The following is a 16,339-nucleotide window of genomic DNA, read 5'->3' on the forward strand; positions in this document are numbered from 1 at the left end:
CAAACTATACACTAGTCAATCAAATCCATCAGTCTATTCACCAATACACCGATCTATACACTAGAAAAAACATACACCAATCTCGTCACCAATACACCAATTCATACACTGGTATGTTAAGATACACATTCTATTCATCAACACACCAATACACTTGTCAAATCAAAGTGCATGAGTCTGTTCACCAATACACCAACCTAAACACCAACCGAAATTCAAAATCCACCTTGAACCAATCTAAACACCAACGTTTTTCATCAATACATCAATATCTATATATCACAGAAAAAAACAGGCTGGAGACTCCACGCTTAAAAGAAAGCTTGTTAGTTAACGGACGCGCCTTTCCTTCACACATGAGGAAAATGTGCGCACATGTGTCAGACACATTCCTTCTTTTTCGTCTTCTTCTTAAAAACAGTCGGAGGAACAGAGACAGGAGCAAACAGACATAGAGAAAGCTACAGAGCAAGGGGAAGAGAGAAAGGGAGACAAACAGACACAGACAATGAGACCGACAGAGACGCTTTAATTCACAGCCACGAGGTCGGTATCTTCTTCTTCTTCGTGGGATGCAACTCTCACGTTTTCTCGTATGAACGCGAGCGGGCTTTTACGTGTATGACCGTTTTTACCACGCCATGTAAGCAGCCATACTCCGTTTTCGGGTATGGTCCTTATGACATGGGTGAATACATCAATATACTTTTATTGCATAACAAAACAATAGAATGAATAAATGAAAATGATGAAAGCAAATAGTGAAACAAAACAGCCACCCAACACAAAATACGTCCGTTCATTCATTTATCAATGCAACAGATTCCAACACAGGCTACAGAAGAAATTATCAGACCTTTCTGACCACGCAGTTTGTATATGATTGTAGTGTTTTTTTGCCTAATTTTTAGACAGACAGATATATATATCTATCTATATATATATATATATATATATATATATATATATATATATATATATATATATACAGACAGGCAGACAGACACAGACAGAGAATCAGACAGACAAAAAGACAGACAAGCTGAGAGACAAAAAAAAACAGAGATAGACAGAAAAACATGCACTCAAAGACACACACACACACACACACACACACACACACACACACACACAGACCAAGCAGCACTGACCACTGCACGTTGACCTCCATGTGGCTGTCAAAGATGACGATCACGTCCCCGGTGGCGCGCCGCACGCCTTCCATACGCGCTCGGACCAGACCCACCCTCTCGATCAGCCTGACGACCCTGATCAGCCCCACTGGGAACTGAGACGCCAGGTAGTCGTCCAGGTCTCCCTTCAGGCTCTCTGTCCACAGCACACAGCAACGAGGATGAGGGGCAGCTCGACTGGAAGGACGTCTTTTTTTTATATATGATTAACCTGTCATTTGATAATCTGTACTATCTATGAAGATATTATTGAAGCAAAACATATTGTGAAAACTTTAATGAATAACTAGAGAGATAAATAGATAGATATACACCCCTACCCATGGCACTGGCCATGCCCACCCCCACACCCCTACCCATGGCACAGACCATGCCCACCCCCACACCCCTACCCATGGCACAGACCATGCCCACCCCCACACCCCTACCCATGGCACAGACCATGCCCACCCCCACACCCCTACCCATGGCACAGACCATGCCCACCCCCACACCCCTACCCATGGCACTTCCCATCCCCACACCTCTACCCATGGCACTGCCCACCCCCACACCCCTACCCATGGCACAGACCATGCCCACCCCCACACCCCTACCCATGGCACTGGCCACCCCCACACCCCTACCCATGGCACAGACCATGCCCACCCCCACACCCCTACCCATGGCACAGACCATGCCCACCCCCACACCCCTACCCATGGCACTGGCCACCCCCACACCCCTACCCATGGCACTGCCCACCCCCACACCCCTACCCATGGCACAGACCATGCCCACCCCCACACCCCTACCCATGGCACTGCCCACCCCCACACCCCTACCCATGGCACTGCCCACCCCCACACCTCTACCCATGGCACTGGCCACCCCCACACCCCTGCCCATGGCACTGCCCACCCCCACACCCCTACCCATGGCACAGACCATGCCCACCCCCACACCCCTACCCATGGCACTGGCCACCCCCACCCCCACACCCCTGCCCATGGCACTGGCCATGCCCACCCCCCTACCCATGGCACAGACTATGTCTACCCCCACACCCCTACCCATGGCACAGACCATGCCCACCCCCACACCCCTACCCATGGCACAGACCATGCCCACCCCCACACCCCTACCCATGGCACTGGCCACACCCACACCCCTACCCATGGCAATGGCCACACCCACACCCCTACCCATGGCACAGACTATGTCTACCCCCACACCCCTACCCATGGCACAGACTATGTCTACCCCCACATCCCTACCCATGGCACAGACTATGTCTACCCCCACACCCCTACCCATGGCACAGACTATGTCTACCCCCACACCCCTACCCATGGCACAGACCATGCCCACCCCCACACCCCTACCCATGGCACAGACCATGCCCACCCCCACACCCCTACCCATGGCACTGGCGTCGTCCACCAGCAGGATCTCCCACAGCAGTCTCCGCGGCGTGCGGTTGACGACGCTGTAGATGGTCCTGAGCAGCACGGACGGCCACTCGTCGTGGAAGGGGATGATGATGGAGGCTGAGGGCAGGTCCTCCGGGTAGGTCTTCACGGAGCAGCTGCCACAGGACACTGCTTTGTACTGCATTGTGTTGAGTTGCATTGTGTTGAGCTGCATTGTGTTGCATTGTATTGTGTTGAGTTACATTGTGTTGAGTTGCATTGTGTTGAGTTGCATTGTGTTGAGTTGCATTGTGTTGAGTTGCATTGTGTTGAGTTGCATTGTGTTGGATTGTATTGTGTTACACTGCATTGTGTTACATGGTAATGTGTTGCGTTGTATTGTGTTGCATTGCATTGTGTTGCATTGTATTGTGTTACATTGCATTGTGTTACATGGTAATGTGTTGTGTTGTATTGTGTTGGATTGCATTGTGTTGCATTGTATTGTGTTACATTGCATTGTGTTGGATTGTATTGTGTTACATTGCATTGTGTTACATGGTAATGTGTTGTGTTGTATTGTGTTGGATTGCATTGTGTTGCATTGTATTGTGTTACATTGCATTGTGTTGGATTGTATTGTGTTACACTGCATTGTGTTACATGGTAATGTGTTGTGTTGTATTGTGTTGGATTGCATTGTGTTGCATTGTATTGTGTTACATTGCATTGTATTGAGTTGTATTGTGTTGCATTGTAATGTGTTGTGTTATATTGTGTTGGGTCGAATTTTGTTGCATTGCATTGTGTTGTGTTGTGTTGTGTTATGTTATGTTGCATTGTATTATGTTCCGTTGCGCTGAGTTGAGTTGTGTTGCGTTGTGTTGTTTTATGTTGCATTGTATTATGTTCCGTTGCGCTGAGTTGAGTTGTGTTGCGTTGCGCTGAGTTGTGTTGCGCTGTATTGTACTGTTTTGTACTATTGTGTTGTATTGTATTGTGCTGTGCTGTACTGTGTTGAGCTGTGCTGTGCTATACTGTGCTGTGCTGCGCTGTGCAGTCCTGTGCGTTGCTGTGCTGTGCTATGCTATGCTATGCTATGCTGTGCTGTGCTGCGCTGTGCAGTCCTGTGCGTTGCTGTGCTGTGCTATGCTATGCTATGCTATGCTATGCTGTGCTGTGCTGTACTGTGTTGAGCTGCGTTGTGCTGTGCTGTGCTGTGCTGTGCTATACTGTGCTGTGCTGCGCTGTGCAGTCCTGTGCGTTGCTGTGCTATGCTATGCTATGCTATGCTATGCTATGCTATGCTATGCTATGCTATGCTGTGCTGTGCTGTGCTGCGTTGTGCTGTGCTGTGCAGTCCTGTGCGTTGCTGTGCTGTGCTATGCTATGCTGTGCAATGCTGTGCTGTGCTGCGTTGTGCTGTGCTGTGCTGTGCTGTGCTGTGATGTGCTGTGTTGTGTTGTGTTGCGTTGCATTTCGTGCATTCCATTGAATTACATCGTCTTCTTTTTTGTCACGATAAATTTCTCTGTCTGAAATTCGGGCTGCTCAACACACTGTGTCATCCTAACACCATTTGTCTCTAGCCTACCGTTGGCATGACACACACAATAGATCGACATCTGGCTTACCTCAGCTGTGCTGTCCTGAGACGTTTAGCATTGCACAAACAGAAAATCAAGGATCCAAAAACAGTTGTTATTTCACGTGTACACGGGTATTGTGCTGAACATCATATCAGTCTCGCGCGGGGTGTGTGTGTGTGTGGGGGGGGGCGGCGTAGGGGGGGGGGGGTGAGTGGGTGATTGTGTGTGTGAGTATGTGTGTGTGTGTGTGTATGTGTGTCTGTTTGTGTGTCTGTGTGGTGGCGTAGTGTGTGTGTGTGTGTGTGTGTGTGTGTGTGTGTGTGTGTGTGTGTGTGTGTGTGTGTGTGTGTGTTTACGTTGAGACGTTAATTACCCCTAGCCCTCTCTATGTCAGTCTGACTGTCTGTCCATCTTCACACACACACACACACACACACACACACACACACACACACACACACACACACACACACACACACACACACACACACGAAGACAGACACCCTGAGAGAGACACGTGAAGACAGACACCCTTACAGAGACACGTGAAGACAGACACCCATACAGAGACACGTGAAGACAGACACCCACACAGAGACACGTGAAGACAGACACCCGTACAGAGACACGTGAAGACAGACACCCGGACAGAGACACGTGAAGACGGACACCCACACAGAGACACGTGAAGACAGACACCTGGACAGAGACACGTGAAGACAGACACCCACACAGAGACACGTGAAGACAGACACCCACACAGAGACACGTGAAGACAGACACCCATACAGAGGCACGTGAAGACAGACACCCATACAGAGACACGTGAAGACAGACACCCACACAGAGACACGTGAAGACAGACACCCACACAGAGGCACGTGAAGACAGACAACCGGACAGAGGCACGTGAAGACAGACAACCGGACAGAGACACGTGAAGACAGACACCCGGACAGAGACACGTGAAGACAGACACCCGGACAGAGACACGTGAAGACAGACACCCATACAGAGACACGTGAAGACAGACACCCACACAGAGACACGTGAAGACAGACACCCATACAGAGACACGTGAAGACAGACACCCATACAGAGACACGTGAAGACAGACACCCATACAGAGACACGTGAAGACAGACACCCGTACAGAGACACGTGAAGACAGACAACCGGACAGAGACACGTGAAGACAGACACCCACACAGAGACACGTGAAGACAGACACCCGGACAGAGACACGTGAAGACAGACACCCGTACAGAGACACGTGAAGACAGACAACCGGACAGAGACACGTGAAGACAGACACCCACACAGAGACACGTGAAGACAGACACCCGGACAGAGACACGTGAAGACAGACACCCGTACAGAGACACGTGAAGACAGACACCCGGACAGAGACACGTGAAGACAGACAACCGGACAGAGACACGTGAAGACAGACACCCGGACAGAGACACGTGAAGACAGACACCCACACAGAGACACGTGAAGACAGACACCGGGACAGAGGCACGTGAAGACAGAGGCACGTGAAGACAGACACCCGGACAGAGGCACGGGAAGAAATAATGGCAGGCATCCCGCACAACCCCATTCCCTCTTCCTTCCTCCTCTTCACCTTCCTCACCTTCCCTCCACACCCCCATGCTCCCCTCCGCACCCCCCCCCCAATCTGTAGTCCGATAAATTCTTTCTTAGGTAACCCCAATCACAATCATGTTATAAATATTTTTTTCGAATGATAATGAAAACTCATTGGAAGCTCTAGCTATATTCATAGCAGAAGCAATGTATGTGAGAAACAAGAGAAGCAAGGCCTTCAAGACTCACTTGAGACACACGCTGTATCCAGTAAAGGAATCGTGAGAAAAAACGAGATTTTTTTTTTTAATCGTTAAAATGGGTCTTGTATTAAATATCAATAACCTTGGGGTGGGGTGGGGTGGGGGGGGGGTTGGGGGAACAAGCCTGCTGGCGGGATCGAACCATGGATGTTCTGTTCAGAAGCAAGTAGTGTAATCACCAATGCTACGCCACATCTGACTTCATTTGAGCAAATTTGATATTTAAAGCGATGGGTCTTTTTTTTTTAGCGCGATAAAAGTATTTTTGTATTTGAAGTAATAACACCATTTAAATCATGTTTTCTTGACATATATCGATTGTTTAAGAAATTCTTTTAATTCAGCCTAACAGAGACGATAACATCACCTGAGGCATACTGCAACATGAAAAGATCTGCACGAAGCAGTCCCACAACAGGCTGACCAAAACTGAAAGAAATTTCAATACTATTTTTTCTTTTTTTATGTTCATTCCAGCTAAATCAATATCCACTTAAGAATATTCATATGCAGTAAGCACGTCAATGGTGTAGTTAGTGTCACCGTGTTCTGTCCAGAATTTCTATGTCTTTTCTTGTAATTGCGAACAAGAAAAACGATGTTATGCCGTCTTCTTACCGAGCATAGCCTACGTTCCGGAAACTGGGAACAGGTAAATGGCATTTTCGGACGTGCCTCAACCAAATAAACCGTTAATCATCCGGAAATACGGCTTAATTCGGGAGATTTACAACCTATCATTGGTATGACTGTGAAGATTTTCCCTATATTTTGTGTCTGTATCTGTTCGTATTTGAGTGCGCGCATTATCAGGTGTGTATGCGTGTGTGTGTGCGTGCGTGTGTGTGTGTGTGTGTGTGTGTGTGTGTGTGTGTGTGTGTGTGTGTGTGTGTGCAGAATGTGTAGTATGTGTGTATTAGAATTATTCAATAGGTACAACAAATGCTTAAAACGATACCCCCCCCCCCCCCCTCCCCCCTTGTCCAGAGGGCTGTATTGCTATGTGGACAATAAAAGATTTTTCTCCCTACACCCCCCTCCCCCACATCCCCCCCATCCTCTCTCTCTCTCTCTCTCTCTCTCTCTCTCTCTCTCTCTCTGTCTGTCTGTCTCTCTCCCTCCTCACCCAGGGAACCTGGAGTCTGGCACCAGACGGTTGAGTGGTACCATGTCGCTGGCCAGAACGTTGATGCGGTACTTCTCTATGGCGGCCGACACGTTGTTCTTCATGCTGTCAGGAAGCACCACCGCCGTCCCGCCTTCCCCCGGCGCCATGGGGTTGTTCTGGCCGTAGTTGTCTATCAGGGGGTTACCTGGAAATCCTCAGCGTTGTCATCAACATCATCATCGCCGTCGTCATCTTGGGTTCATGCCAAGGTTAGACTAGAGATAGACCTGGTTTCTGACTAGAGATAGACCTGATACTTGAAAGTTTCGTTGTTGTTTTCTGACGGGGGTTTACTCTAAATTATTTTTTTCTCTAAACTGAACGCGTGTGCATTGTCGGCCAATGTAATCATTCGAGTACCGGAAGACATATTTGTTTCCTTCAGAAAAAAAAAACGGACCAGAATCAACATCTTCCATTCGTCTGGAAAAGAGTGTACTTGTATTCACAGTCAGGCATTTATGGGGGTATGCAATGAAGGGCAGGTTGTAATAATTACAAACATCCACATATCTTTTTACATGCTGTCAACGTTCACCAATCTGTCTCTGTCTTTGTTTCTGTCTGTCTGTCTGTCTGTCTGTCTGTCTCTCTCTCTCTCTCTGATTGCGACGGAAGGACTGGTGTTTTCCCTGTTGTATCGGCACATTTTGGTTGGTGTGTTTTTCCCCTCAAGATATTTTCTTTTATTTTGCTTTTAGTGGAATCAGTATTATCATTATCATTATTATTAGCATTTACGCCAAATCTTGAAAGTAAGCCCAAGGCGTTTACGAAAAAACACACACCAAAAATCAACAACAAAGAAACACACGTTAATTAAAAAAAAAAAACAATAAAAATTGAACACAAGATACCAAATATTATTCAATTATTCATCCCTACACACATGCACTAGTACGCGCGCATGCACAAACACAAGTCATGGTAGAGAATCATAAATAGTACACAATCAAAAATACAACCTACAAACTCTGAAACTCTCAAACTCACTCCTCACTGATAGTCATTTTTGTCCATACTGAAAAGGCATAAGCTGTTGAGAATTATTCAGGAAGGTGAAGGTGGGTCTACGGGCTGGATTTGAAAGATCGCAGCGAAGATGAGTGACGGAGAGACTGAAGAAGTTGATTCCAAAGAATGCAGGCTTGGTATAAAAAAAAAAAAAAACTCCGTTGGCCATACGTTTTGGTTCGACCATGGGGGATCCTAAGCAGGTGGGTGTCAGAAGAAGAGCGGAGTTGGCGTGAGGATATGTAAGGATGAATGATGGCTGTAAATGGTGGGATAATCGGGAAATAGGGATGTGTGTATTTTGGTTGTGTTTTTTCTCCTTTTGCTTCTTTACCCTTATTCCGGCTCTAGGGCGAGGGCTGGATGTAAACAAGATTGTGACTTGCTTATCTATTATCCTCGATGATAGAGATATTGTCTTGTATTCTCTCTCTCTCTCTCTCTCTCTCTCTCTCAGTCTATGTTTATGTTTTGAATGCACTGTATTGCACTGAATTGTGTTGCATTGCGATGCTTTGCATTATGTTGTATCACCTTTTGTTATATTAGATTTCTCCGTGTATGCTTTGGGTTGTTGCCCCTGGGGAGACCCCATCGCCACAGTGCAGCGCCACCCATATTTTTGTTTCGTTTTCTTTCTGTTGGCAAGTGGTTTCTGTTGTTGTCTTGACTATCAAAGAGGGTTATCTCCAGGATGTCCCAGGGACAACCTTTCTGTTGGCAAGTGGTTTCTGTTGTTGTCTTGACTATCAAAGAGGGTTATCTCCAGGATGTCCCAGGGACAACCTTTCTGTTGGCAAGTGGTTTCTGTTGTTGTCTTGACTATCAAAGAGGGTTATCTCCAGGATGTCCCAGGGACAACCTTTCTGTTGGCAAGTGGTTTCTGTTGTTGTCTTGACTATCAAAGAGGATTATCGCCAGGATGTCCCAGAGACAACCTTTCTGTTGGCATCCGGACGTCGGTTCATTGTCTCATCCGAATGACTAGCACCCAGACCACCACTATAGGTCTAGTGGAGGGGGTGGGGGGGTTAAAAAATCACGGTCCGTATGTAGGACTCGATCCCCTGGAAGTCTTGGTGAGGGCACTACCACATGACCATCACTCCCCCAACACGGTGTTGAAGTGAATGAGAAGGTGCACACTGCCCTCAGCAACGTAGGCATGTTGGTAGTTAGCAGCTCGGTGACCATTAGAAGGTTCAGTATGCAGGGGCTAATCTGGTAAGTCAGACTATGCTGTCCTTGATAATGAAGAATTCTTACATGGTACGTGCTAGTGGTGAATCCGTATACAGTACGTGACAGTGATGAATCCTTACAGTCATAGTACGTGATAGTCATGAATCCTAACATAGTACGTGATAGTTATGAATCCTTACATAGTACGTGATACTAATGAATCCTGACATAGTTCGTGATAATCCTTACATAGTACGTGATACTAATGAATCCTTACATAGTACGTGATACTAATGAATCCTTACATAGTACGTGATACTAATGAATCCTTACATAGTACGTGATAGTAATGAATCCTTACATAGTACGTGATAGTAATGAATCCTGACATAGTTCGTGATGGTGATGAATCCTGGCATAGTTCGTGATAATGATGAATCCTGACACAGTACGCGATAGTGAAGAATTAAATCCTGACATAGTTCGTGATAATGATGAATCCTTACATAGTACGCGATAGTGATTAATCCTGACATAATTCGTGATTATGATGAATCCTGACATAGTACGTGATAGTGATGAATCCTGACATAGTTCGTGATTATGATGAATCCTGACATAGTACGCGATAGTGATGAATCCTGACATAATTCGTGATTATGATGAATCCTGACATAGTACGTGATAGTGATGAATCCTGACATAATTCGTGATTATGATGAATCCTGACATAGTTTGTGACAGTGATGAATCCTTACCTCCCCTCCCCTCCTTTGGCCCCATGAATACATGACCGATTACAGACACAATATTTTGGTATGTAGACATGAAACGCCGCACTGCAATTGTTTTCTAGAAGAAAAAAAAACAAATTCCAAACCAACTGAGAAGGCGATATAAAGAATTGACGTTGTTGATTCATTTGTGAATCTGCTTGAATGAGCTGTCGTGTTTATAGATACCATAGTAATGAATATTTGTACTCTGTGCTTTCATTTGTTAAGATTTGCAATATTAGACGGACGGCTGATCATATCTTTTTGTGAGACGATGATTAATTAAACCAACTAATCAATCAGTAATGATTCATTCACACATTCATTCACCAATGACAGACACAGCGACAACGACAGACGTACCTGTTTTATAGGCAGGGTTTTCTCTGAACTCCTCCACAGTCAGCTGCCGCACAAACTTGTTGGGCTGTGGCCGGAGGTCGGAACGTTCAGATCCCAACGACTTCTTCACAATCGCGGGCAGGTTCTGCACGGCAGTGAACAGGTTGTGCCGGGTCTTCAGGGTCAGCAGCAGATTCACTGACACCACCAACCCCACGGCAAAGGCTGCCAGGATGACGTAACGTTGATGAAGCTTCATGGTGATGACGCAGCGGTGTAGGTGTCCAACAAACTTGGGATAGCCCACGACACTGATGACGAAAGCAATTGACTTGGGAGAGTCAAAAACGCAAACGATGACTTGAGGTAGTCCAAAAACGGATACGATGACTTCAGGTAGTCCAAAAACGGATACGATGACTTGAGGTAGTCCACAAACGGATACGATGACTTGAGGTAGTCCAAATGGATATAATGAATATAGATTGTCCACGAAACGGAATTAATCGCTTCAGATTGTCAATATCAAAGAAGAAAAACAAAAAAAAAGGATGACTTGGGGTTTTCAACAAATGTTCAGCTGTGTACGTTCCACAGAAACAAACAGTCCCTATTCCCTGTTATGATTTATGATTGGTTTCAAAGTCAGTCTGACGCTTTCAGTAGGAACACATAATATTTGAGGCATTTCATGAACACACTGGTTTTCAATGGACGTTATGAACCGGTCAACAGTCCGTACAACAGGAAACTGATAGTATTAGTTTCGCAAAGGAAAACACACATGTGTCTTGTGATTTCCTCGGTTGTCCGCTCAGAATGAAATGGGGTTATTTCCCAATCGTCATGAAATTTTCGCTTTTCGACATTCTTTATAAAAATCATTTTCTTCTTCCATCGCTGATTCAAACAAAAAAAGCAGATGGACAGATAAGCGAATAGATCAATAAATAAATAAAGTTTTATATAAAACACAAAGGCACCAAAACCGATAGTATTCGCAGACTTTTAGAAAAAACACATAACTTTGAAACAACAACAAAAACCTCTTTTATGCACCCAACAAAAAGCTCTCCCAGCACTGTACGACGTGTCTTCACGAACCTGCAGCCTTGTTCTGTGACGTGGACATGAAGGGGGGGGGGGAGGTCGCCCCTGTGCCCGGTGGCTGCGCACAGTTCAGGCTGTGGAGAGATAAGGGGCTGGTGAACACTGCCACGCTCTCACTGGCGCTGGTCTCTCACTCACTGCTATCTGTCCTGAGAGCTGTCCCAGGCCGGTGCTTTGTCATCCGCCTGTCCCGTTCCCATGGCTTTAGGGAGTGCTGGCTGACTGAGGAGACCTGGAATACACACATACCAAGATATAGATATTATTACAATATGTGGGGAGGTGATGGTCGTCTAGTCAGGAGGGTGGTGGTGGTGGTAAACAGGGAAAGAAGTAAGGGGGGGGGGGGTGTTGAGGGGAATGTTAATGGGTGAATACAGGACAGCGTCCGTTTCGCATATTTTTCTATCTCACTCTCTGTCTCTGTGCCCCTGTCTCTCTACTATCCATCTATCTATCGCACGCGTGTGTGTTCTGTGTGTGTGTGTGTGTGTGTGTGTGTGTGTGTGTGTGTGACACACGAACACACACGCACTCTCTCTCATACACACAAATTTTATACTGTGTGGTGATCGTCTATATCACTTCTTTGTAAGGGGTAGGCTGCTGGCAGTGACAGCACACGAATAGTATTATCGTTTCCTGACTCGACCTGACTCTCTCTCTCTCTCTCTCTCACACACACACACACACACACACACACACACACACACACACACACAACATAGCAACAATCGGACACACTCAGTTTGGTAAAGCTTTGAGTGACGATACTGGATTCTGCTTATCATGTTCAGTCAAATCAGCTGAAATGTCGTCACCGAAGAAAGGCAGGAAAGATAAATACTACGCAGTCAGTAAAAGCCGAAAGATCGGAATCTTCAGAACATGGAACGATGCTTCACGCTCAGTAACGGGATTCCCCCAAGCTGCACACAAGGCCTACAACAGCCTAGATAAGTCTGAGACAGCAATGAAACTCGCCGGTCACAGTGAACCGATGGTTTTCGGTGCTGGTGAGTACAACGAGATTGCAAATGAAAATGAAATTGCAAATGAAAATGAATTTGAAACTGAAAAAAAAATGACGGGCGCAATAGCCGAGTGGTTAAAGCGTTGGACTGTCAATCTGAGGGTCCCGAGTTCGAATCACGGTGACGGCGCCTGGTGGGTAAAGGGTGGAGATTTTTACGATCTCCCAGGTCAACATATGTGCAGACCTGCCAGTGCCTGAACCCCCTTCGTGTGTATATACAAGCAGAAGATCAAATACGCACGTTAAAGATCCTGTAATCCATGTCAGCGTGCGGTGGGTTATGGAAACAAAAACATACCCAGCATACACCCCCCCGAAAACGGAGTATGGCTGCCTACATGGCGGGGTAAAAACGGTCATACACGTAAAAGCCCACTCGTGTGCATACGAGTGAACGCAGAAGAATTAGAAGAAGAAACTGAAAATGACGACACTCTACAAAACATAGCAATAACCGAAGAATGGGCATTCATTTGCGGAAAGGTAACAGACGAACGAACCCTAAGATGTTCTGACTGCCCCAGAAAAGTACACTTTGCCTGCACTGAGCTCCCTGTCTACAAACTGTACATCTTTGCGAAAGCACGGCGCAAATACACATGCAAGACATGCAGCGGTTTTTTTTATGAAAACATTGAAGATTTTATATGTTCAAAAACTTTTCCCAGCATTGGAAGTTAAGATGACTACCACATTCAGTGAAAACATCTTAATGTTAAAATCAAGCTAAACAAACAGGACACGTTACTGGTTTGACTTGTGAACAGACCACTTTCACATCAAGACGAAGAACAAATTAAGAAACTTAGAGACTTGATAACAGAGGCATCAATTTTGGGATATACACACTTACTGATGATGGGTGACTTAAAAAAAAAAATACCCGGGGATTGAATGGACAACATGGACAACTTCAGGAGATGCGACAGATTCAAAGGAATACAAATTTCTGGAATGTGTTCAAGATAACTTTCTATTCCAACACATGGATAAGCCAACGAGATGGAGAGACAGTGATACACTACATACACTGGACTTAGTTCTGACAAACGAAGAAAATCTGATCTGATTTCACACTTGGAACTTCAAAGCCCGCTTGGAAAAGGAGATCATTGCACATGTATATAATTTACCACGTACTTATTCATTTGACACAGATTGCGATAGAAATTCCATGGACTCTTTGATACAAAGAACTGGCAGAAAATTGATATCAATGTGCATTGACAATGATCTGTGCATCCTTAATGGAAGAACACTGGGTGATCTTCATGGGCGTTTCACATGCTTTAATCAGCATGGTAGCAGTGTTGTAGATTATATTATTTGCTCTGAGGCAATTAGTCAGGATAAAAGTTCACCCTCTTACAAGGTTTTCTGATCGTTGCCAACTAGAATTAAAATTATTTATGACTGGACTACGGAGACAAAAACAAAATATAGTAGATAAATTTCACGATAGAAGTTTACTTAAAGATACATTTAAACAAAACTATATTGATGAAAAATACATTTGGGATCAATATTCATCAGCAGCATATGTCAAAGCTTTAGGTTTACCATGGATACAGGAACAAATACATAAATATATATAACAAACTGAGCAGTCAAACTGTTAACCAATCTATCGTAATGACATAGAAGTGAATGACGTTGTTAATGAATTCACACAAATAATGACGTCAGCTGCGAGTGTTAGTTTAAGAACAGAATGTAGATTTCATAAGCAAAAACGCCGAAGAAATGAAAAATGGTTTGACAGAGACTGTTATCAACACAGGAGAGACATTAAATCAATTTTGAATGCGTTAAATAGGCAGCCACACAATCAGTCTTTCGGTCAAAAATATTCTGCTAAACGCAAGGTATACAACAGACTGGTAAAACAAAAGAAACGTTCATATAAAAATCTCTTAGTGAAAGAATTAAACGAGGCTCTCAATAAAGATCCAAAGTCAGCATGGAAAACAATTCAAACTTTGCAGACAATGGGAGAACAGAACGAATGTAAACATCAATTAAATGTTTCAAAATGGATTTATCATTTAGAAAGTTTAATTGGAAAAGACGTGCAAATAAATGACGAGCGAAAAACAAAATTTCAAGATGAACTTGAAAACACTGAAATGTTAGATGATGGTAATACGTTAAGTTTCAATAAAGAAATTACTGAAGAAATACGAAAGGCATGCCTAAGTCAAAAAAAACAACAAAAATCGCCGGGAAGGGATGCAATAACAAATGAGATGATCAAAAGCAGTCTTCCCGTTCTGTTACCTGTCATGCAAAAGTTATATAATATAATATAATATAATATAATATAATATAATATATACAGCAGTTTTTGCATGACAGAACGTCGTTAGTCTCCAGATATTCATTCATTCTTGTATTCAGGATTGTGCAGAATACTTTACCTAATGTATTAGTCAGTGTAATCCCCCGATAGTTATTTGGGTCCATTGGTTTGCCGCTTTTATATAAAAGGATACTGATACCAGTTTTCCAATTGTCTGGTATCAAAGAACAAGCCGGATTTCGAAAAAAAACAACAACTATAGAACCGCTGATCAAATCTTTGTTTTAAAAGAGCTAGGAGATGAGATAATAAAAAGAAAAAAACAGTCGACTATATGGTTGTTTTGCAGATTTTCAAAAAGCGTTCGACAGTGTTTGGCATGATACAATGATGCTGAAGCTACACCGAATAGGAATAAAAGGTAAATGTTTTAATATCATAAAAATATGTATACGAAGGCTAAAATCTACGCAAAATCACGAGGTCATTTCAGCAGAGAATTTATTATTCGAAAGGGGGTACATCAGGGAAATACACTCAGCCCAACTCTATTCAATATTTTCATAAATGATATCACCACAGATATGACAGATATGAACTCCCCAACAATTCACAACACTTCATCTACTAGACTCCCATGTCTTTTATATGCAGATGATTTAGTTATTTTATCATTATCTAAAGACGGCTTGCAACAAAAGCTTAACATTTTACACTCTTGCTGCAGTCAATGGGGCTTACGTTTGAATAGAGAAAAGACAAAAGTAATCGTTTTTTTCAAAAACTGTCCCTAAAATACCCCTACATTTTAAATGTGGAGAGGACATAATTGAAACAGCAGAAGAATATAAATATTTAGGGGTTATATTTCATAGAAATGGCAACTTAAGTCGAGCACAAGGTCATCTTAAAAATCAAGCTAATAAGGCTCTACATGTGCTACTCAGAACATTTCGTAATACACATATGAATACAAATATTATGTGTCATTTATATGATACTTTGATAACACCTATTTCAACATATGGAGCAGAAGTTTGGTTTCCATATGATGTTGCAGGAGATGTATCGTTTAATTTATTCGAATAATTCAGTAATTGTCTTTTCAACAAATTACCGCATGAAAGACTTCATGTTAAGGTTTGGAAGCAATTACTTGGTGTACATAAAAGAGCAATGGTTCTCCCCGTTTTAGGAGAATTATGAAGATTCCCTATTAGCCTAAAAATAATGTCAAGTTATTGGCTATTGGATACACATATTAGAGCTTCCTCAAAATTCACTTGTATACACAACATATAAATGCATGTATCGTCAAACAAATGAAAATGTTCAGTGGCTACTTTTCATAAGAAATGTATTAACTAGCACTGGATTAGATTA

At 43.9% G+C, this 16,339-nt stretch overlaps 1 protein-coding gene across 10 annotated transcripts in view; it reads right to left on the reverse strand.

The window, feature by feature from the left end:
* LOC143297031 (polypeptide N-acetylgalactosaminyltransferase 13-like) overlaps positions 1-16,339 on the reverse strand; it is a 40,111-nt gene that overhangs the window by 12,968 nt on the left and 10,804 nt on the right. For all 10 annotated transcript variants that reach the window (XM_076609193.1, XM_076609188.1, XM_076609197.1 and 7 more), the window contains 4 exons: positions 10,533-11,853; positions 7,156-7,342; positions 2,594-2,760; positions 1,152-1,329 (listed from right to left, as the gene is read on the reverse strand). In XM_076609193.1, the coding sequence (XP_076465308.1) occupies positions 1,152-1,329; positions 2,594-2,760; positions 7,156-7,342; positions 10,533-10,770 (770 nt within the window). In that variant the 5' untranslated portion in view covers positions 10,771-11,853. The remainder of the gene's footprint in view (positions 1-1,151; positions 1,330-2,593; positions 2,761-7,155; positions 7,343-10,532; positions 11,854-16,339) is intronic.

Source organism: Babylonia areolata, chromosome 22 (genome assembly GCF_041734735.1).
Source record: "Babylonia areolata isolate BAREFJ2019XMU chromosome 22, ASM4173473v1, whole genome shotgun sequence".
Lineage (NCBI taxonomy): Eukaryota > Metazoa > Mollusca > Gastropoda > Neogastropoda > Buccinidae > Babylonia > Babylonia areolata.